At 39.8% G+C, this 23,439-nt stretch overlaps 3 protein-coding genes, 1 long non-coding RNA gene, 1 other non-coding gene and 1 pseudogene across 5 annotated transcripts; 3 read left to right on the forward strand and 3 right to left on the reverse strand.

Moving 5' to 3' along the window:
• The first annotated feature begins 278 nt into the window (after window positions 1-278).
• LOC103454388 (thioredoxin reductase NTRB-like) lies at window positions 279-3,117 on the forward strand. Its single transcript, XM_008393988.4, has 2 exons — window positions 279-1,629; window positions 2,853-3,117. Exons 1-2 carry the CDS (start codon window positions 567-569, stop codon window positions 2,921-2,923), a joined length of 1,134 nt encoding a protein of 377 aa, XP_008392210.1. The 5' UTR covers window positions 279-566; the 3' UTR covers window positions 2,924-3,117.
• A 184-nt stretch (window positions 3,118-3,301) lies between these two features.
• LOC103455028 (thioredoxin reductase 2-like) lies at window positions 3,302-4,458 on the forward strand (annotated as a pseudogene).
• Window positions 4,459-6,267: 1,809 nt separating this feature from the next.
• On the reverse strand, window positions 6,268-9,765 carry LOC103406991 (3-hydroxy-3-methylglutaryl-coenzyme A reductase 1). Its single transcript, XM_008345958.4, has 4 exons — window positions 8,692-9,765; window positions 8,244-8,425; window positions 7,363-7,703; window positions 6,268-7,064 (listed from the first exon to the last, which is right to left on the reverse strand). Exons 1-4 carry the CDS (start codon window positions 9,594-9,596, stop codon window positions 6,801-6,803), a joined length of 1,692 nt encoding a protein of 563 aa, XP_008344180.2. The 5' UTR covers window positions 9,597-9,765; the 3' UTR covers window positions 6,268-6,800.
• Window positions 9,766-10,775: 1,010 nt separating this feature from the next.
• TRNAK-UUU (transfer RNA lysine (anticodon UUU)) lies at window positions 10,776-10,848 on the forward strand. Its single transcript has one exon. It is a non-coding gene; the product is annotated as a tRNA-Lys (tRNA).
• Window positions 10,849-11,280: 432 nt separating this feature from the next.
• Window positions 11,281-12,298, reverse strand: LOC139190387 (uncharacterized). Its single transcript, XR_011574603.1, has 2 exons — window positions 12,231-12,298; window positions 11,281-11,346 (listed from the first exon to the last, which is right to left on the reverse strand). It is a non-coding gene; the product is annotated as an uncharacterized lncRNA (long non-coding RNA).
• A 6,697-nt stretch (window positions 12,299-18,995) lies between these two features.
• On the reverse strand, window positions 18,996-22,835 carry LOC103455059 (3-hydroxy-3-methylglutaryl coenzyme A reductase 2-B-like). Its single transcript, XM_008394655.4, has 4 exons — window positions 21,775-22,835; window positions 20,842-21,023; window positions 19,621-19,967; window positions 18,996-19,533 (listed from the first exon to the last, which is right to left on the reverse strand). Exons 1-4 carry the CDS (start codon window positions 22,683-22,685, stop codon window positions 19,285-19,287), a joined length of 1,689 nt encoding a protein of 562 aa, XP_008392877.3. The 5' UTR covers window positions 22,686-22,835; the 3' UTR covers window positions 18,996-19,284.
• Window positions 22,836-23,439: the final 604 nt, after the last annotated feature.

Below are 23,439 nucleotides of genomic sequence, written 5' to 3' on the forward strand. Positions count from 1 at the left end.
GGTACGTTGGTTTGGTATGATAGTGTTTATCACTAATAAAGCCCAATTTTTCGGGGGAAAAATGGTAGTTGATGGCATAGCAAAGCTTTTAGTGTCTCCATGACCCAGAAACATAAGCCTATTGTTCTCTCTGACAAGTGAGGTTAAAACATCTACAGTGATTTGGATGTGTTAGAAGAACAATAAGATGGAGTACATGCCGCTCACTTATGACCAAATGGGCCCTAAAATATCCCTTGGCTTTTGGTTAAGCAACAAAGAAAAGCACAAGGTTACTTGCCATGTTCGCAAGACACTAAATTCTTGCTTACCAAGAAATTGTGTCTCCTCATATTCCAATAAACCAATATTCTATATATTAACCACAAATAACATCAGAATCCAATTATCAACAGAAAAGTTTTTTTCGTCACAAATTGTCCTTTTTTATCAAAGTTTTAGCGGCGAAACGCGCGCTTGTCACAAAAGAAAATTGGATTCCAAATTCGCGGCGACCGCTCGCGCGTTCGTTTCGTTTGACCAGTTCTTATGATTGGGGCACAATACGACTTGTCGTTTTTTCAGAAATGGGTTTTCGCCCAAACCCAAAGAAGATGCTGAGCCTGATGAGAAGAAGTCGCAGCGCGGTTGGACTAGCGGCAGCCGCCTCTTTCGCCTCATCGCGCTCGTCTTCTTCCGCTTCCACGTCAGCAGCGCCCAAGCTAGCGTCCCCCACGGATGACCTCAAGACCCTAAGGACCAAGGTCTGCATCATCGGCAGCGGCCCCGCGGCGCATACGGCCGCCATATACGCCGCCCGGGCGGAGCTCAAGCCGATTCTGTTTGAGGGAATGATGGCCAACGATATCGCCCCCGGCGGCCAGCTCACCACCACCACCGACGTCGAGAACTTCCCGGGTTTTCCCGACGGAATCCTCGGGTTCGAACTCATGGACCGGTGCCGAAAGCAGTCCATCCGTTTCGGGACCGCGGTGTTCACCGAAACCGTCAACAAGGTCGACTTCTCGACCACTCCGTTCAAGATCTTCGCCAATGAAAGGACCGTCCTGGCCGATTCCGTCGTCGTCGCCACCGGCGCTGTCGCCAAGCGCCTTCAGTTTCCTGGCTCCGAGGAGTACTGGAACCGCGGGATTTCGGCCTGCGCGGTTTGCGATGGGGCCGCCCCGATATTTCGGAACAAGCCGCTGGCGGTGATCGGAGGTGGCGACTCGGCGATGGAGGAGGCGAATTTTCTGACCAAGTTCGGGTCAGAAGTGCACATAATTCACCGGAGGGACACGTTTCGGGCTTCGAAGATCATGCAGCATCGGGCGCTGAACAACCCGAAAATCCAAGTGGTGTGGAACTCGGTGGTGGTGGAGGCTTACGGCGAAGGGAAAGGGCCTCTGGCAGGGCTGAAGGTGAAAAATGTGGTGACTGGGGAGGTTTCCGATTTGAAGGTTTCGGGCCTGTTTTTCGCAATTGGGCACGAACCGGCGAGCAAGTTTTTGGATGGGCAATTGGAGCTCCATGATGATGGGTATGTTGCTACGAAGCCAGGGACTACGCAGACCAGCGTAAAAGGGGTTTTCGCAGCCGGAGATGTTCAGGACAAGAAGTATAGGCAGGCTATCACTGCCGCCGGAAGTGGTAACTCTTCTTCCATTTCTAATGGAAAATCTGCTTCAAAATGCCAATTTGAAATTTCTCTGTGGAATATTTACTTTATAATCTGATCGACTTTTATGTTACTTGTATTGCAATTGAGAGTCTTTACTTATTGAGTTTCATGTTAGGATCAAATTGCTAACAGGGACATAATCACTAAACCCTAAACCCTAAACCTTCTGGTTGTATGCATGTCTTGGTAACTTTGTGTGGACAGATTTGGATAAAACATTGATCCTCAATCTCCAGCTGACTTTCGTTTTGCTGTTGGAAAGGATTACGGAAAGATTTCACTTTTATTTGGTAGTGCGATCAGTTATTTGTGTATTCATCTTTCTATTTTCATGCTTGACGTAAGAGAGAAACTTCGGTAGGGCTGCCCTAATCAGGCAACTCTCACACTGGGTAGAACTAGTGTGAGATTGAGGGGACCAAAATACGTGGGGTCTCATGCTTTTGTGAGAGGTAACCTACATACAATGTGGTCGGGAGGTCTCTACCCAAGTGTTTCTCATGACTTAAACTCCCACTATGGGAGCTGCGCCATCAAAAGCCTGCTTCCTGAGGTTGAATGGCAAAGAAGCAGTTAGGATATACAAATGGGATTGACCTCAAGCCTTCGGCTGAAGCCACCCTCGTACCGTCCTTGAACTTGAGCTGAATCATGCATTGTTAAGTTAGGTTTATGAACGTGGGGAAGTTGATTTCACTCTGCCCTTTATGGAGCCCTATCATAAAGACTTCAATGCCTTGTCACATTAAGCTTGAGGTTGAGCTTCACCTAAATGCACTAGGTAAAGTTCGCCTCAAGGTTGTTTTGATGCTCCGTGAATTGAACTTGGGCATACAATGATGCATTTACACTTTTGGCACAACTTTTGCTCCAATTGTAATTCATCAGGCTTGCTTACACCACAAGATATTCATAAGGATGCATAAATTGAGTTGGATGGCTACATCCTGCTAGATGTTCACTGATTTATTTGATTTATATTGTTGATAACTTTGATTGGCACCGTTATCAATCTCGTTTAGGAAAATTTTGTCAACTTTAAATTTCTTCACGGGTGTAAATGAGCAGGCCGAAAATGCTAGATGTATGGTCTTCTTTATATATTCCGATTGTTTGTTTCTAATTGCATTATAAGATGTTTAGTCATTGCAATCTCTAACACTTGATTTCTTTCATTCCGATAACGATGCAGGATGCATGGCAGCCTTGGAAGCAGAACACTACTTGCAAGAGATTGGATCCCAGGAGGGTAAGACTGATTGACCACCTTCGATTGGCGAGGAATCCAAGCGATGCTCGGTTAGAAGCAAAATTTAGTTAAACAGCAAGGATAAAGAAAATTAAGGAAGATTTGCAGTAATTATTCAAGTATTTTATTTGTTTTACGTTGTTACTAGACCATGTTCATGGCACGGCATCTGCGACCTAATACAATCGTGTGCTTGTGCTTGCGCGTATGCTTTGTTTGAATGGCTTCAAGATTTAGCAATTTTTCATTACTTGGCATCCAAAATTTTGATTTAACGACGGTCGAATTGTTTTGATCGATTGAGAAGAAAGAAATCTCTATTTAATTCCCCTTGTTACCAAACTAATAAGCTTCTAGTTCTCTAACGACAAGCGAAGGGCAATTGAGAAAGAATTCGCCTAACCCCGTTCAGACATGAGCATTCTTTCTTGGTTGTCAAGCAAAAGCTTTTATTTGTCAAATATTTGGTGTTTTTAACCTTCATAGCAGAAGAAGGCGCAAAAACTAGTGTCAGCCATGGACGACCGGAAAACCCTAAGAACCAGAATTTGCATCATCGGTGGCGGACTGACGGCACACACGGCCGCCATATACGCCGCTAGAGCGGACCTCAAGCCGATTCTCTTTGAGAGTTGCATGTCCAACAAAATCGCCCCCGGCGGCAGGCTCACCACCACCACCCACTTCGAGAATTTCCCGGTATTCCCTCAAACAATTCTCATGGCCAATTACCGAATGCAGTCAGACCGTTTCCACGCCACAATCTTATCGGAAATGGTCAACAAAGTCGATTTCTCGGCCACCCCTTTCAAGATCTCCACCGAAGAAAAGACTGTCCTTGCCGACTCCGTCGTCGTCGCCACCGGCACCGTCGCCAGACGCCTTCACTTCACTGGAACCGCGGGGTTAATTCGGCCTGCGCTGCACTGCGTGCAACGGCACCCTCTATCTGGACAAGCGGCTAGCGGTGATCGGAGGTGGTGACTCGGCGATGGAGGTGGCGAATCATTTGGCCACGTACGGATCAGAAGTTTACATAATTCACCGGAGGGACACGTTTCGGGCTTCGAAGATCACGCAGAATACTGTACGGGAGAACCCAAAAATCGGAGTGGGGTGGAACTCGGAGGTGGTGGAAGCTTACGGGGATAAGAGTGGATCACTGGCGGGGGTGATTGTGAAGACTGGTCACTGGGGTAGTATGGGATTTGAAGGTTTCGGGGCCTCTTTCTGCGGTCGGGCATGATCCGGCAACGGAATTTTTGGGCGGGCAGTTGAAGCTGGATGTGGATGGGTGGGTATGTTGTGACGAAGCAGGGGACAACGGAGACCACTTTGAGAGGAGTTTTTGCGGCGGGAGATGTTCAGAACAAGAAGTACCGGCGGGCTATCACTGCTGCCGGAACAGGTAAACCCTTCTCTTAATCCTTAAACTTGCTTAATCCTTGGTAGTTTGATGAGCTAAATATATATTTGTGTAGCATTTCACTTTTCTTCATTCAAGTTCAACTACCACGACTTAAAACTCGTACTCTGAGAGGCACCAACATGCATCCTACTCTATTTATATCTGTGTCGTGTTCATGTCATCCTACTCACGGATCAATGTGCAAAATGATATAAATCAATAATATCTCAATATTAGCGGTTGAAAGTGCTTATGGAAGGGCTCAAAGCCCTTTTTTCTAACCAAAATGCATCTAACTATGTTTATAGAAAACTAAAACTTCAGAAAACACTAGCGGTTGTCTATGTTCATGGCATGACATCTACTATCCTTTTGTTTTACAGTCTTATTTAAAATTTTCTTTCCTTCATCGTCGATATATTTTTTTTAATTCTTGGTGAAGGAAAATTTAGGGGAGATTGACTACTATCACCACCAGTGTCAGGGCATACCCACAACCTCAAGTCGAAATGACTTATAATTGGCGCCAAAATGCTAGCTGCCATCGATATAAATTTACGTAAGAATTTACAAATCGTTCACCAACGAGAACTGCTTGCAGTGGAGAAGGAACTTGGATTGGAGGTTAATCATTCATAATCATACCCTTAGCAACTGAACCAAACTCTCGATGGCCGAAATTTTTTATTTAACCTGTTGTGCGAGTAAGAAGTCTAAGTTATTAGATATCAGTACTGGAGTCGAATATGCATGTATGATGTATCGGGTTATTATTTATCATGCACATTCTTGCTTTCACAATGAGGGTGTGCATGTTTCATTTGGTGACCCTTTTCTCGGATTAGAGCCATGGAAAAGGGTTTGACAAATTCCATGCCTGGAACCTCTGTGTTCACGACACGGCGCTGGCCATTTCAAACTCAAGTTTCAAGCGTCTCATATGTGAATGGTAAACTATAATTGACAATTTAACTTACTTGGAACGATAAAAGTCGTGAATAGTAATGAAAAACATAACTGGTTGTTCACGTATGAGATAAACAAGTCATGTTAATGTTGTACTATGTTGTTCATGTACGGCATACTATACTTTAACGTGTGACCAAACTTACCTTTTTTATTCCTTGTATTAGTAAAACATACGTTATTCATGGAATGAGAATGATAACATGATTATGATATATAACTTCCCATGCTTTTACTAACGCCTAAGGAATACTTTTTATCGTATGACTTCGCCCTCTTTTTAAATGCAAGATACAAAAAGAACCCTTGACAAGCAAGCCGTTTTAGCTCAGCTGGTAGGACACGTAGCTTTTAACCACGTGGTCATGGGTTCGATTTTCACAGACGGCATAGTTTTCAGGTGAACTATTTTCTTCGTCCCCTCAACTTGTGGTTTGCAATTCCACGCTATTTTGTTCAACTGTGCTCGAAAGAGATTTTACAAACAAACAATACGGAAGCGGAAAAAAGAAGCGACACTTCCATAACCTTACTTAAAACTAATGAAAAAAGCTTGAAAATTTTAAGTTTTAATGATAAGAACAAAATAAATAGTAAAGTAAATAGTACCATGATTGACTTTTTAGTGTAAAAATATGATTTTTCGTTAAAATAAACAATATCAGAAACTTTTCGTTAAAGTTCCCTACTTTAAAATGACGTTTTGATACAGGTCAGAGGAGTTTTAATGATAAGAACAAAATAAAGAGTAAAGTAAATAGTACCATGATTGACTTTTTAGTGTAAAAATATGATTTTTTGTTAAAATAAACAATATCAGAAACTTTTCGTTAAAGTTCCTTACTTTAAAATGACGTTTTGATACAGGTCAGAGGATGTCATATCACAATCACACGTGCAAATGCCAGCTATATCTTTGTCTCTCTCACCAAATGACAAGGCAAACGGTACACAACATGGAATAATGCACAGATTACAGAGACATTGGCAAGCTCCAACCAAACCAAGGATGCAATAATCTTAGCCCGATACAAATAACAGTGTCGTAAATTGTACAAGGCCGAAACAACAAAATCCCTCGTAAAAACGCGTTTAATTTAATCCTAAAACAATTAAATTAAACTATAAAAAACAAATTAACAAGAATCATAAATCAAAGATCACAACCAAGCTTAATGCCCTGAAGATACCCATCACACCAGATACTCTTGGAAGCTCTCTGTCAGCAACAAGTGGCAGGCAGCAGTATGAAGACAAGAACAAACATCCCAGCCTTTCCTTTCTGTATTTTTGTTTTTATTCCTTCTCACACATGTGACATCACCAACCCTACCATGTTCTCCTTCCCTCCCTCTCCAACCCCAGCACAATGTCCTCTAGTGTGTGTGTGTGTGTGTGTGAGAGAGAGAGAGAGAGAGACTTTATTTGATTTCTGCTTCTCCTTTCCCTCCATTTTCCTTTTTTTTTTTTTTTAAATTTATTGGGGCTCTGTTTATGGATTCAATGGGGTTTAGGGTTTAATGTATTCTACCCGTGTTTACCGAGGCGAGGTTTGCAACGTCCCTGCTAGATCGGTTGTATTTCATGTGGCTCTTCACTAGCTGCCCGGATGCGATGGCTGACATGAGAGAAAGCTCCCCTGCTAGGACAGCTCCAGCTACAATTCTCGCCAGTTGCCTTGAGTTTAAACCAGGAGAGTCTTTGCTTGCGCCCTTGACACCGAGCAAGTTCAAGCAGGCTGATTGGGATGCGAGTTGTGTTCCTCCTCCAACTGTACCCACCTGAAAAGTTAAAAAACGCAAATTGTAGTCAGATCTCTATTCAATTATTTCCCCGATAGATAAAAAAACCGCAATTTTGCAATGTATTTTTTTATTTTTTTTTTAATATGGGAAAGCACAACGATGGTTTCTGCCCCACATTAACCCTTCCAATCTGGAATTTTTAAATCCTATGATGGGGTCATCAAACGAAATCTCTGGAACAGAAGAATTTGGATATGGTCTAATTAACTTCACCTTCCAATCAACTTAAATATTTAAAATGAACTGTAAAATTATAATAGTGTTGTGTTTGTACCTCAATGGAAGGCATGGTGACTGAGATATGAAGGTCATTGCCGTCGGCTTCCATCAAGGTAATGCAGTGAGAGCTCTCAATATTCTGAGCAGGGTCCTGGCCAGTGGCTATGAAGACTGCAGAGACAATATTGCTGGCGTGGGCATTGAACCCGCCAAGAGCACCAGCCATGGCAGACCCAACAAGGTTTTTATTCACGTTAAGCTTCGCAAGGGAATCCACATCGGTTTTCAGTACTTTCCTCACCACTTCCTCCTTGATGACTGCCTCGCAAGTTACTGATTTCCCTCGCCCTTCAATCCAATTTACGGCTGCTGCTTTCTTGTCTGAGCAGAAATTTCCTGTGCAACCCGAACAAGCACATAATGACAACCTCACCAAATAATTATAGAAAAGTACATTGCAAATGGATAATCAACAATAGATTAGGTACCAATGGGATAACTATATTATAATGAGGACACTTTACATAGGATTTTGAAAATTAATCAAGGAAAATGCCACTGTCAATAAAATATATAGCAATTTATTCTAGGGAACTTTAACAAAAAAACTTCCGGTATTGTTCATTTTAACGAAAAACCACATTTTTACACTAAAAACTCAATCCTGGTACTATTCACTTTACCCTTTATTTTGTCCTCATCGTTAAAACTCAAAATTTTCAAGCCATTTTTATTAGTTTTCCTTTTATTCTATTTGAAATCTAAGTTCAAAAGGGAAGATACAAACTATTACATGATTGCAAAGGAATGTTTGCATGCTGGTGTATTTATGCAACAAGCATTCTCTTACAAACCGTGCATCCCGCAACTGAAATCCATTTCACAGTAGTACAACTTGCAAATTCATTGTAAAGACGTAAACTGAGTAAAACTTACCAGAGATGCCAACAACTTCCATGTCTGGGAATTCATTTTGAAGGAATTCGATAACATATTGAACGCCTTTGGAGATCATGTTCATCCCCATGGCATCTCCAGTGCTGCATGAAAACCTTAGGTACAGATTCCTGCCTGCTATCGCGCATCGAATCTTTTCGAGCTTTGCAAATCTGCTAGACCTGAACAGGAATGAAGAACCATTTTTATCAGTTATGCAATTAATCACAAAACTGAAGAAAAAAAAATGAAAATTGGGTGAAAAAAAACACAGAACAATTCAAAGCAAACAAACAAACAAAGTCCCCCATCAACATCATAAACAAACTTAACCTGTATTAACAACTAAATTAATGATTAATTGGTTGGTCTTTCTTTTGTTCCTCAATTAAACAAAAATAACAATGCAACAATAGAAAGCTGTTGAATTGAAAATCTAGGGTTTAACCTGTTGAAAACGACGGCGAGAGCATCAAAATTGAGAGGGTTCTCGACGAAGAACTTGAGCTGAGCAGCCCTAACGACGGAGTGGAACCTCACAATTGGAGCTCTGGTCATGGAGTCGTTGAAGAGGACACTCTCGGCGCCGCCTGAGGCGTAGATTGCCTTGAATCCCCTATTGGTGCTGGCCACCAGGCACCCCTCCGTTGTCGCCATTGGCACCATGTACTCTTCTCCGTCGAGAAGCAGCGGTCCGGCGACTCCCACCGGGATCTGCACATACCCCACCGGATTCTCACAGCACTGTCCCAGTATCGACCGATAATCGAAGCCCTCCAGCGGCAGGCCCTCCAGCGAACGACCCGTCGTTTTCTGCAACGCCTCGCGCCGGATCGCCGCAGCTCGTTTGCAGTCCCCGAGCTTCGATTCGAGCTCGTAAGACGCTGTCGTTCCGGACAGCACCGACTCGACGATCTCCTCGTCTTCTTTAGAGATTAGCTGCTCGTCTTTCTTCTGCTGAGGCGGACGCGGCGGCGGCGATTCGAGAACCTCGTGCTCGTGCCAGTCGTCGTGCGGGGTACGGGGAGCGACGAAGGACTGGACGAAGTCTATACCGAAGAAGCCGAGGAGGTAGATAACGGAGGCGAAGAGAGAGAAGATGGCGGCGATCTCCAAGAGCGTGACTACGTGAAGCGGCGTGGACGTGCGGATCTTCTCGCGCCACCGGTTCAGGAGGAAGTAGGCAACGGTGAAGAAGAGAGTGACGAAGAGGCCATTGGTGAGGTAAAGAGGCAGAGGAAGCGCGTCGGAAGCCTTGGGGTAGGAATTTGGGTCCGCGGCGGAGGCGGTTTGGTTAGGGCGGCGGTGGTGGTGGGGTTTGGGGAGGGGTGGTCGCCGGCGGAGGTCGTCCATGAAATTTGGGTGCGGTTAGAGAGAAAAGGGGGTACGGTACAGTGAGAGAAATGAAAATTGAAAATAAATAAATAAATGAAAATTTTGGGGGGATTACAATTTTTTTTTTTAATTAAATTTTAATTTGGTGCTTGTTTTAGGGGAAACGCGGGGGGCATTATTCAAACTTAAAGAAATAAAGTAGGAGAAATAAGCCATTTATTACTACTATTTAGAAGTATTTTCCTTCCTAGCAAAATAAAGGAAGAAAGAATCGAAGAAAGCTTTATTTATTTAATTTTCAAAAAAATTACGATAAATTTCAACCGCTCACTTTATCTTGCGATTTAAAAGAAAATACTTGGTTCACTTTCTCAAAAATAATTAGTCATATTTCTTATTTACTTGTTAACTATAATTTGACATGTGTATTGAATTTATTGTTTTATATATGAATGGAATGTTAAAAGCTTATGGTTTGAAGAGTAGAGTGGTACATCTCCTGTGTTACATGAAGATGAATGTGGTTGCGGATCACCTGGTTGGCATGAAACACAATGATGGGATATAATGTCATTACACTCTAGTAGTGCTTAACATCTTTTTGTTCGTTATCGAGTTTTATAATGTTAATTTGTAACTAAGGAGAACACCAAAGTGGTTGGTTATATGGAGGACAAATTAAATGAGTGAGAGATTTATTATTACATCTTTTGAAATCAAATTATACACGTCCTTAACTTATATTAATTTCTCAATTAAAATAAGAAAAACTTGAGTAGGTTTGTCTGACTAACTGAATTACTGAAAACTCTCGCAAAGGAACATCAAAGAACAACTTTTAACGAACATGGTCCCTGCCCTTCTATCAAGTTGCTCTTCCGAAGATTTTCTCCAAAAAGTATCCGGATTGTTTCAACCGTACTATTTTTTTCGTGAAAAAACGTGAGCAGGCTGAATTCAAAAAAGTAAAGGTCCAAATTAAGTTGCTGAGTTGGCCCTTGTGTTTCCAGCTCTGAAGTCGGTCCCATCCCACTGTCTTTATATTGGTGGGTCAGTGACCAAGTGGTCCAGGACTTCAGGTGGCCCAAAGTCAGCTGACCTAATTCTCCCAACGGTATTATCCAAATTAAACTCGGATTAATTATGCAAAGCTGTCTCCCATTATAATAATAACAAATAACAGTAAACAACAAGTAAGCCGTCTTAGCTCAGCTGGTAGAGCGCGTGGCTTTTAACCACGTGGTCGTGGGTTCGATTCCCACAGACGGCGTTTTTCTATTCCATGCTTTTTGTGAGGGCAATTCCCTCAAATACTATTGTGGAGTTTATTGAATTAATTTATACATAATTTAACTTGAGTGTTGTTAAGTATTGTTTGGTATGGAATGGAACGGGGAGGAAGCAAAAATGCTCTCGGATGGAAACAAGGAGGAAGGAGATGGAGATGTTATAATTTTGTGTTCCACGAATGTGGAACAAGTCGTTTCAGGGGGTGAGGCGGAATGAGAATTCACCTAAAATTCGTCCCGTGGAACAACACGTTCCATCCGTTTTAGACGCACTAAACGTTGGACGGAACATGACACACCCCGTCCCGAAGGAGGGCATGCTGGCCGTCACGTGAGAGTGACGTGACCATTTGCACAGTACGAAAGCTTTAAGATACAATTTATAAGTTGATACACCCGAAGGTGAGTCCTAATTTTGTCCAATCTGTCAGAACACCGTCAAATTCCTCGTAGTCACCACACCTTTGTGATTCCTGAACCTGGAGGGGCGCAAAACCAAAATTGAGTGGGTCAGTAAAACAATTCTTTTCCAAATCCAAACATTTCTCAAAACGTTGTAACCCCTCTCCGTAAAACCTGTATACTTTCCCAGAAATGTAAAATATAATTATACATATATATTCTCAAAACTTCATTTTTACTATCTCAACATTATCTCTTTATCAATCATGCCATGCCATGTCTAATTCAACAGTTAAGTATGGATGCATCAACAATAATCATATCAGGTGCAAGAAAGTAATCAACCGGAGACCCTCTAATAGCCCTGTACGGTTGAACCTAGAGCTCAAAATCTATCACTCTCACTCTACCGGAGTCACCTCTGTGACCTGTCCGGCCTTCTGCACACAAGTTACGCTCTAGTGCTTTCTCATTAATCATCTGTGCACATAATCTAAGGTCACCCACCAGTCGAAATCTCACTAACACTCTTCGACTGGCCCGTCGCACCCACTCCGCGTGGACTGTGCGACCAGCATCTACTTGGATCCAAGGCGAGCGTGCGATGCGGTGAATACTATAAGCACTAAACCATGGTGTAGGATTTGAGCTCAATATACATCAACATCATCATAACAGTAATTAAATACTCACCTGATACTCACCTGTGCGTCCGCCGCACCATTCATTCATATGCATCATATATCTCAAATCATACTTTTCATATCATTTCATGCATGGCAATTCAATTTACATTTCCATATATATTTCATATACTTTTATGCATGGCAATTCGATTCACATTTCTATATACTTTTCATATACTTTTATGCATGGCATTTACGGCATACTTTCATTAAATTTCAATTTCTGGGAAAACATCAAGTATATATATATACGGAAAACAAAACTGCCCACTCACCTGGAGTTCGCCCTACAACTCCCTAGCACAATACGCCAAGGCGTCATGACGATCGGCGCCTAAAACAATAATCAATTCCAACCTCAGAATTCATATCGATAGAATATATAACTTATATAAAATACGTCACTACGTAGTTCAATCCGGAAGATCCACCACTCAGATTTTAAATCCATAACTTCCAGAGGTCCACAATATATCTCTAGGATAACATCCTAAAATTTCATTACCATCCAACGGTCGGATCTCCGTCAATTTCCAAAACTAAGTGACGGTTAACATTTTATTTTATGAACTTACAACTCCAATTCCGGAAGATCCGTAACTCGGATTCCCAATCCGTAAGTTCCAATAATCCTCAAACATTACGTATTGCAACGTATTAAAGTTTGGTAACGATCCAACGGTCGGATCATCAATTCACATTTTCACCTAATGCGAAAACTATAAAACGTTATTCGAACACCTAACCAACAATCCTTAATAACTTTCTCATACGGTGCTCAATTTGGGTATATGAATATACCACAGTGATCTACTCGACGTCACGGACGTCAACATATTTTTAAAATAATTTTTACTGTAGCACGCGCCCCCACGCGCCAAGGAAGGCACGGACCTACGCGCCCCCACGCGCACCTTCTTCTTCCTTGGGTCGCCGGACTGGTTTTTCCGGTGGCCGGAAAACTGGGGAATTTTCAAATGCTTCGTTCTCCTTTGTTTCTCAACCATTTTCTTCGTATAATATATCAATTTAAAGCCCTCAACATGTAGAATCACAATATACTACTTTTAAGCTTCAAAAACAACTAAATCTCACCGGAAAAATCCAAGCAAAACCGGCCAAACTTAACCCTCGTGATCCCGACGTCAAAATCCTTCCAACGAAGCACTCCGAGCTTCCTTGGGACCTCACTAAGCTCACTATGAGCTTGGATTGTCCTAAAAATCAACCAATTCAAAGCTCATGAACAGTACACATTCACGGCAACTTTAGAAACTAGGGTTTTCGAAGTGAAACTTACCTTAAACTGGTACCTACGTGATCGTGGAGTCCTCAGGAGTGCAATGGTGGTTTTAAATCCGGCGTTGGTAATAGTTTTATGTGGTTTTGATGGTTGCCCGTGTGTTCGAGAGGGTGAGAGAGAGAGAGAGTGAGGTCTGAGGAAGAGAAAGAGAGTATGAAGGACAGTATACGGGAAATGGGGAGGGAAATAAGGAATGGGGATCCCACGTGGTCCTTTTCCAATCCCCAACTCTAAACCACAAAATTTTAACCTAAAAATCTAAGTTCCATCCTTATTAAATTCCATTTTATTTTCAAAACTTAGAAACCTAGATAATTATCAACTTGAGCTTCACATACTTAGTATTTCTTAAGGGCAATTTCGTCCATTCACAGCCACGAATGTAATATTTTGGAACGGGATGTGACAGAACGCCTCATTCCACTTCGTTCTGTCCCGTCCCCTTTGTATTATTTCCCCACCCACATTGAACTCATAATTTTATTACCAAATTTATCCTTGTGTAAAATGACTTTCAAGGGCCACAAGTAGGGAACGGTTATGGTGGACGGGTAACCGCAGTTATTTACCTATAACCGTTTATGTTCATACCGCATAACCGTTTACCCGTTGGGTAATTGCCTAAACGATTATACTCATACCCATAACCGTTTATAAACGGTTAACCATACCCATAACCGCATACCAATTTAACCGTAACCGTTTAATACTCGTTTACCCATTTATCATTTTTAACCTGTTTATCTTTCTTTTTTTTATACCATTACCCTTTTTTCACCCGTCTACATGTTTTTTAACAACTTAAAAATAAATAAAAAATTGTCATAATTTTCTTTTTTTTTTACAATTAAACACCGGTATAAGTACATTCATCATACATTTCCATATTTTAATTTTTTAAGTCTTTATATCATTCCAATAATTAAAATAATAGTTTACGGACAATATTTAAATATAATATTTGCTAAGTATTATTGGGTTACAAAAATTGTTTAGAAGACATTTCTGTCAAAGCATTTCTGTCAATTTCACGGTTCCCCGCAAGGAATTTAAATTAATTTGGCCAATTCCTTGATGATGAGAATCATCATTCCTGTAGTAGTGTTATTGAGAGAATGACCGATTAATTCCTTGCTAATTTATTGGATGCTAAGTATTATTGGATCGAGAACATAGTTTGTGTTAGTTTTACATATATAAAATAAATGGACACTTTGGATGTGGTCCTTAACTATCAATATTTTTTTATTGAAACCTTGTTAGTTTTTAGTTTTTGATTGAGATCCCTGACATTAATGTAATAATGTAAGTTACTATATTTTTTAAATTAAAAATTGAAATTTGTAATTGTTTATATTAATGAGATTTTAAATAAAACCCATAATTTATGGGATTAAAAATAATAAAATATAAATTATACTCTCTATTATATTGTGTGTGTGTGTGTACATATATGTACGGGTACATTAACCAAAATTAACAAAAAAATTTATTGTACCAAAACATGGATACATTCTCAAATCAACGAAAAAGAATGTACCCATATAAGTTTAAACATGGATTAAAAAATTTGCAAGGATTTTATATTAAAAAAGGGTACATTTTACATATAACTAATTTTTGATATATTTGAGAATGGGTACATTTAAGATTAAAAAAATTGAAAAATTATATGAATGGGTACATTTAAGATTAAAAAATTGAGAATCTTTTTATATATAAAAAAAAACTAATAGGTACAAACTTAATTTAATTTAATTTTTTTATTATTTTGGAAATGTTTGAATTGAAAATTAATTAGAAGTTTAATAGAGGTGTGAATATTAAACCCTAAATTAATTACTAATTTTTATATTAAAAATTATATAATAAACATGTAAACTCATTATCACATTAATGCTAGGGACTTGAATCAAAATTTAAGAACTAATAAGGTCTTAGTCAATGAACAGTAAGAACTAGGGACCGGATACTAATTTTTCCTAAAATAAATGGGTAAACGATTACCTGTTTATAACCGCGGTTAATACCCATAACCGCCCATTTAAATTTCGCAGGTAAACGGTTATACCCATAACCGTTTATTTATCTAAACAGTTACCCATAACTGTAACCGTTTAATTTAAATGGACGGGTAACCGCGGTTACCCATAACCAATAGGTAATTGCCCATCCATAGCCACAAGACCAACCAATCATGTCTTGTCACCTAATTATTAGTTATATACTTGAAAGTTTAAAACCTAAATATCAAAAATGAGAAAAAAGGAAAAACACTACAAATCCCTCCCCAATTAGGACCCCGATAGTCCCCTTAGCCTCATTCCTTCACGGCGGTGTTGCCTATCTCTCTCAGTACCCTCCACCGCCTCTACAACAATCAACCCAATCAAAAATCCAATCGGATTCAAGGTCCAATTTCCATGGATAATCCTTTCTTAGGGTTTAAAGATTCAATCTTTTTCGTCCAAGTTATTTGAAATCTTGCCAAATAGAGGTATTCTCATACATCTCATGTGGATGTTACTTGCTCTAGCTGGCAAACATCAATCGAGAATGGAGAAGCTCGAGAATAGATTGGTTCAGTGTTTAGGGGACTCATTATGCTGCTACCTGATGCGAAAATTAACTTAACACACAAATTTAACCCTCTTTTGACAATTGTAATATAAGTATAAGTAGAGATCGTTCTGGACCGGGGATTAGGAGGGCTTGCTAATAACCTCTAAACTGACTCAAAAACATAAAACTAAACTTAAAAATACTTAACAAGACTCACAAGACTCAAAGCAAACTTAAAATACTCAAAACAGCTTAAAACAACTAAATAAACTTAAACTAGACACTAGGAATGACTTTGGACGAAAAATGACTTTTACTTGAATCAAAACATTTAAAAACACAAATTAAAACAGATTCTAACTAATTAGACACCCTAAAGTAAAGGGGGATTGAGTTTTGGATGAAGTTGAAACAAATAAACAAACAAGTATGAAAAACTAGACAAATTGTAAAACAAATTTGAGAAATAAGATGATGGATGGGATAGCTAAAGGTTTTTTCTCCACACATGACATGTATGCAAATAACTTAATTTCCAGTTACTACTTCATTGAATTATGAATGACAATGCTCCAAATTAACAGTGACATCACTAATTAACTCTCAGATTTTCCTTGTTTTATTGGATTGGATGACATCATTCGATAACCCAAAACATTCTTCAAAAGTTCCCTACATGACATCATAATAGAGATACAATAAAAAATCATTACGTTTAATGAAAATCATAAGCATTGACAAAACACTTGCAACTATGACATCATGTCACTCATGCTAGGAATTGAACTTAACGCGATCATTTATAAGCGACCTTCACTACATGTGAATATAAGTTTGTAACGATTATGTGAAACTTCCTTATATTCTAGCAACGGATTTATGCATGTTAATTAAGTGTCGACCCTTAATTAACAAATACAAATAAGTTATCAATCAAATAGTTAAGCCAATTGCATTTACGATTCAAGAGTTCATAACTGGAATTTATCAAATTATATTGCACACATAATCATGGCTTTGAAATCACCCCTAGCCAAGAGGGGTTTAGCCACTCATATTTACAACAAAACGAAAGGAAATGAATTTAAACATTAGAAACAAAAGAAAGAAAACACCTAAATGCTTCAATGATCCAAGTTGGACAACAAGCACGTCAAAGCACTTTCCTTCCATTCCTTTGCTACGGCACAAGGTGTTGGTGAGTGTTTGAAGGTTTGTTTGTATGGAGGAATGGATGTGAAGATGAATGGATGTGTTTGGATGAAGGTTGTGTTGAAATGGGAGTGAATGATCTAAACAAGTATGAACTCCATTTATGTTACACACACTTCCTTTTATAGAGGAAGTGCAAGGCAAAACATGGGTAAAATGGAGTGGTGTTGAAATGATTGAAAGGTGAAAGTGAAGTAACAAATGGAGTGGTGTTGAAATGATTGAAAGGTGAAAGTGAAGTAATGATGCAAAGTATGGGTAAAATGGAGTGGTGTTGAAATGATTCAAAGGTGAAAGTGAAGTAATGATGCAAATCATGGGTAAAATGGAGTGGTGTTGAAATGATTGAAAGGTGAAAGTGAAGTAATGATGCAAAGCATGAGTAAAATGAAGTGGTGTTGAAATGATTCAAAGGTGAAACTGAATTGATTATTGATGCAAGAATTAAACATGGATGGAGTGCATGGCAAAGGTTTGTTATGGTACAAGGAACCCTTAATTTGTGTCCTAAAATGCATGTGAAACCTTCAATGTTGTTGGAACTTAGGGACATTTAGGATTTAGGAAAGATCAAACCAAAATAGGAAACCTTGGCTTAACTTTCCTACTTCAAGTAGGAATCCTCATCTTTAGGTCTTCAATTTCGTCCATTCCTTTAGTTCCAAGCATGTGATATTTATTCCAATCCCAAAATTGCTCCAAAAGGCTCCAAAATGCACATTTTTGCATACTTTGTCCTTAGAACCTGAAATTGCACAAAAATGACTTTAAACACTAAAACAACTAAGGAATAACAACATAAATGCATGAGAACAAGATAACTCAGTCGCATAAATATGCTCTTATCACTACCTACCAAAGCGGTTTGGGGACGTGGTGCTGTTGCGATGGTTGTGACCGAGACTGGGTGCTGGTTGTTGATGCGGTGTAGTTTTGACGGTGCTAGTATGTTTAGGATAGGGTTTTTAGTGGTGGTGGTGCGGTTGGGCCAATGATTTGGGGTGTTGGTGGCGGCATGGCTAGGTTTTAGGGGGTTAGTGCGACTATTCTGGGGATTTTTGTAGTTGCAGAATTTTGTTTAATGATAATTGTACATTTTTAAAGCAAGGAAATTTTGAAGAATAAAGATGTAGGGTTATTTTGGGACTAATGGTGGGTGAGGAAAGAGTTTATGTGTTTTTTACACTTTTTAGAGAGGGTGTGAATATAATGTGGGTGAGAAGATAAGACAATGAGGTAGGCATAACACCACTCTTTAACTTAATTAGCTAACATTGATTGATATTTTCAAGCGGACAAAAATTCGTACAAAGCTTCCGACTCCTGTTATATGTGGTAAAGTTTTTAAAAGAATTTAAGACTTTTTATATTTACTCGACTCCATGTTGGTTCTATAAAGTCTAAGAGTTGCCCTAACCTGCAACGAAACATTTTCAAGTCGTAAACTCCTAGTTTGTTCATGAGTTCACAACTTAAAATCTAAAGGCTCTATGACCAATCATGTACTCACAAGGAAATATACCAAGTTCAAAAGTGAATAGAGATTCTTGGCTATATGTATATTGCTCGTCTTTCAAATCGAAAAAAATATATACAACTAATTATAAAACAGATTTAACCAATACAAGCAACCACTTGAGGGCTGATAGCTAAACCAAAGATCCATTACAATCTGATACCGTATGATAACGTCATAATAATACTAGCATTTGTCCACACTTTGTGTGTAAAAACACTTTTTTTTAAAAAAAAATGGGAAGGGGAGAGTGAGAGCGAGAGCGTGGGTGGGAGTGAGAGGGTTTTTTTTTTATTTATTTATTTTAATATTAGATATATCTTAACATCATCGATAAGTGAGGATTCAATAGAAAAAGTAAAATTTAGATCTGCGAAGTTACAATTTTGGCCATCATATTTTTTTGTGTAATAAAAGATTAAATAAGTCTTTTCAGTTTTCACTCTCTTTTGGTTGATAGATTTTTATTATTATTAATAAGTAGTTCAGATAGGCAAACCTCCTTTAAAGATATTTAAAAAAAATTAACTAATCCTAATTAAAATACAAACTAAACGACAGCTTGACAACAAACAAACAAACAAACAAATAAACAAACAAACAAACAATCAAAGATTACAAAGGCAGCTACTGCTACTACACGCTAAAAAAAAGAGAAAAAATACCCCTCAAGCTAATTATCGACGTTTAAGATGTCAAAAGGGTATTTTTGACTTTTTATTATTCTTTTGCACATTTAACTGGGGCAGACAAGTTTTGAGACATCCTTGCTAGATCTGTTGTATTTCATGTGGCTCTTGACTAGCTGTCCCGCTGCAATTGCAGACATCAGCGAAAGTTCTCCGGCGAGCACTGAGCCCGCGACAATGGTGGCCAATTTTCTAGAGTTTGAACCGGGCGAGTCTCTGCTTGCACCCTTCACACCCAGCAGGTTCAGGCAGGCTGCTTGTGATGCAAGCTGGGTTCCTCCTCCAACCGTTCCCACCTGAGAAAGTTAATTAAAATTTAGTTAAATCGAGATTGCTGGGTTTAGTTGGGTGTCAATTAAGCACTAATTATAGTTGTATTGTACCTCAATGGAAGGCATGGTGACGGAGACATGAAGGTCCTTGCCGTCGTTTATGGCTTCCATCATGGTGATGCAGTGAGAGCTCTCAACATTCTGAGCCGGATCTTGGCCGGTGGCGATATAGATCGCGGCGACAATGTTGCTGGCGTGCGCATTGAACCCACCAAGAGCACCGGCCAATGCAGAACCAGTAAGGTTCTTAAGCATGTTGAGCTCCACCAAGGCAGCCACATTTGTCTTCAGTACCTTCCTCACCACCTCTTCCTTGATCACTGCCTCACACACCACTGACTTTCCTCTCCCTTCTATCCAATTCACCGCCGCCGGTTTCTTGTCGGAGCAGAAGTTTCCTGCGCAGTCCGGAGCAAACACAAACTAAATCAACGTAATTGATACAGTAAATATATACAACTTATGTTGATATCTAATCACATATTCAAATCTGACGATGTAAACATCTTATGTTATCAAACCAAGATAACATTTTCTATACGCAAAAAGAATATTCGCATGATCAAATCGAAAACCTACCTTGAATTAATTAGGTGTCCATGTAATATTGTAATTTGTATGCCTTGGTAATTTTTAACGAATGAGGATCCTCTCCAAATCCTCCAATCGTATCCGTTCATCGTATATCGTGCGGTTAGAAATCATTGTAAATTTTTTTATTTTATCAAACATATAAACAATATCTGACAAAAACTGGCCACGATTGGGGGATCCCCGAGATCTTCGTTCATTTTTAACTTACATTATCATGTGAGTATACCACCCATCGTTATCACCAAGGTATATCCAGTGTTTAAAATAGTGGTATCATTGAAAATATTTATATACAAATTTGTGGATATGTCGATATCAATATCATTTGGCTTTGATGGAAATGATAGAAATTGGTTTAAAAGCTAAAAATTTAAAATGAAACTTTAGGTATTATCAAACACTGATTTAAACGAAATATAAGAGTTTCTCCAATATTTACTCAATATGTCGAAAATATCGAGAAATCTGTTGATTTTAGCCAAAATTTAAAAATTTCTCATATATGGGACCGTATCGAAAAATTGTCAAACACTGTATATATCTACTACTCATCACAAAAATACCTTCTTGGCGACATGCAACTTCCAATGACATGTGAGAATCTCCCAAAACGAAGACTGAAATGTAAATTATGGACAAAAAGAAGAGGAAGAGAAAGATTAATCAAGTAACTAATACCAGAGATGCCAATAATATCCATGTCAGGGAAGTCGCTTTGGAGGAAATCTAGAACGTTTTGGACGCCTTTGGAGACCATGTTCATCCCCATAGCATCTCCAGTGCTGCAAGTAAACCTCATGTACACATTCTTCCCTGCTATCGAGCATTGAATCCTCTGAAGCTTCGCAAATCTACTTGATCTGAACAGTGCATATGCAGTCAAGTCAACAAACAGAATTCCAAATTATTAATTTTTATTGTATCATAAATTAATACATAATTAATAATTAACTCTCCACTTAAAAACAATATGGTAATTGTGTGATTATCTAAGAAGAATAAAGTTAACCAACTTTTAGTTAGTAACAAGATCATTTTTTCAAACATTCCTCCTCTTCCTCTCGCCAAAAATAATACAAAGTCGCCCTCCATGCACATGCAATGCCCGAAATAAAAGGTGTTGACTTGGCTCCCGAAATAACAAAAACCAAAAAAATGTAAGTTAGGTGAGTTGGTAAGAAAAGATTTTTCAGTGTGCCAGGATTCGGTTCTATACATTAAGTGTAATAATATAATTAGTTTAGAATTATTTGGAAACTTGAAAAAAAAAATTCAATCAATTATATTATGAAACTTAATATTCCATTGCGGTTTTCCGGCGTAATAAAAAAATTTCTATTGTTAAGGGTGTGTGTGACCCTCTCTTGTAGTCGAGTTTGAACCCTTCTTCTGTTAAGTCAGAATAATCTATAAATAATAATAATAAAATCTATAACGCTTTATAATATCATTTTGCAAAATAAAAGAATAAAAGACTCACCAACTTGTGTTAAAGGACGAAAATTAAATTTAAAAAAAATTAAAATACGAAATATTGCAGCTGAAATTCGAATTATTTTAAAAAACAAAAAGACCAAAGCAGTAGAAATGGTGAAGATAACCCGTCCGTACCGGTTGAAAACGACGGCGAGTGTATCAAAGTTGAGCAGGTCCTCAACGAAGAACTTGAGTTCGGACGCTCTGGCGGCTGAGCTGAACCGGACAACGGGAGCTCGGGTCATACCGTCCTTGAGAACCACGCTGCGGGCCCCGCCGGACATGAGGATGGCCTTGCATCCCCTATTGGTACTGGCCACCAAGCACCCCTCCGTGGTCGCCATTGGCACCGTGTACTCCTCCCCGTCGATCAGCAGCGGCCCCACCACTCCCACCGGGATCTGCACGTACCCCACCGGCATCTCGCAGCATTGCCCCAGTATCGCCTCGTAGTCGAACCCTTCCAGCGGGAGGCCATCCAGCGAACTACCGGTCGTCCGCTGCAGGGCCTCGCGCCGTATCGCAGCCGCCCTCCGGCAGTCTCCGAGGGTGGACTCGAGAGAGTACGAAGGCGTAGTTCCATCGACGACAGACTTGATGATTTCCTCGTCATCAGCCGACAACGCCGGCGACTCGTAGGCGGCGGAGGTGGCGGAGGAGGGGAGTGCGGTTAAATTGATAGAACTATTTTGCCGGACTACGACGTCATCGTTCCAGGGGCCGTGGGCGGCGCTGGAGTTGGGGGAAACGAAGGACTGGACGAAGTCAATGCCGAAGAAGCCGAGGAGGTAGATGATGGAGGCGAACAGGGAGAAGAGGGCGGCGAGCTCGGACAGCGTGACGACGTGCAGCGGCGTGGAGCTGCGGATCTTCTCGCGCCACCGGTTGAGGAGGAAGTAGGCGACGGCGAAGAAGAGGGTGAAGAAGAGGCCATTGGTGAGGTAAAGCGGCAGGGGAAGCGCATCGGAGGCCTTGAGCAGCTGGTTGTCGGATTTAATGGGTTCGCCGGCTGCAGAGGCGGTTGGGGGTCGCCGGCGAACTGCCATTATTAGAGAGAGAAATAAGGGGGAAATAAGTAATTAAGGAATTAATTAGGCTAAGTAAAAGAAAAGGGAGGGATTAGAGGTGGGGGTTTATTTAATTAATTTGGATTTTGTTAGGGGGAGTTTGCTAATAAATTAGCTGGAACGGGGTAAGGGCGGAGAATTTGGACCCCTTTTTTATAGGAAGATGAAAGGAGGGAGTGAAGTGGGAGTGGCGGGTCCCACTCCCACACGTGCTTTGTGGTTGCGCGTGTCGGGCTTTGCCTCTACGGATCTATGGATCCAATAGGATCTCATCATGGAATTTTTTTAGTGTGGCAGTCAAATTTTGATAAATGTATTACTATTTAACGTGTTATAATAAAAGCAGATACAAAAGTTACAAATTTATGTTATAATATTAATAAAATAGATTCAATTTCAAATCTTAGGGTTTATTGCTTCAGCTCATAAACCCCTAAGCTTTTAACAATTGAATCTATTATCACCACAACTATAACCTAATTGGTAGAACTGAAAATCGTAATCGGAATCTATTAGGTAGGGCGATTAATAATTTATTATTAATTTCTTGTCCACGTGGAGCAAAGTTGACATTCATATTCATAAAACTGCAATCCCCATGTTAGCTACATTAGCAGTTATCGCCCAAATTGATAGAAAATTTAACGGATATCTAACATTGCAACGAATTTGTAAGTTGATGTATGACATTGCAATGTTTAAAGCATAAAATATGAGTTTATTATGTGATCTA

Source organism: Malus domestica, chromosome 02 (assembly GCF_042453785.1).
Source record: "Malus domestica chromosome 02, GDT2T_hap1".
NCBI lineage: Eukaryota > Viridiplantae > Streptophyta > Magnoliopsida > Rosales > Rosaceae > Malus > Malus domestica.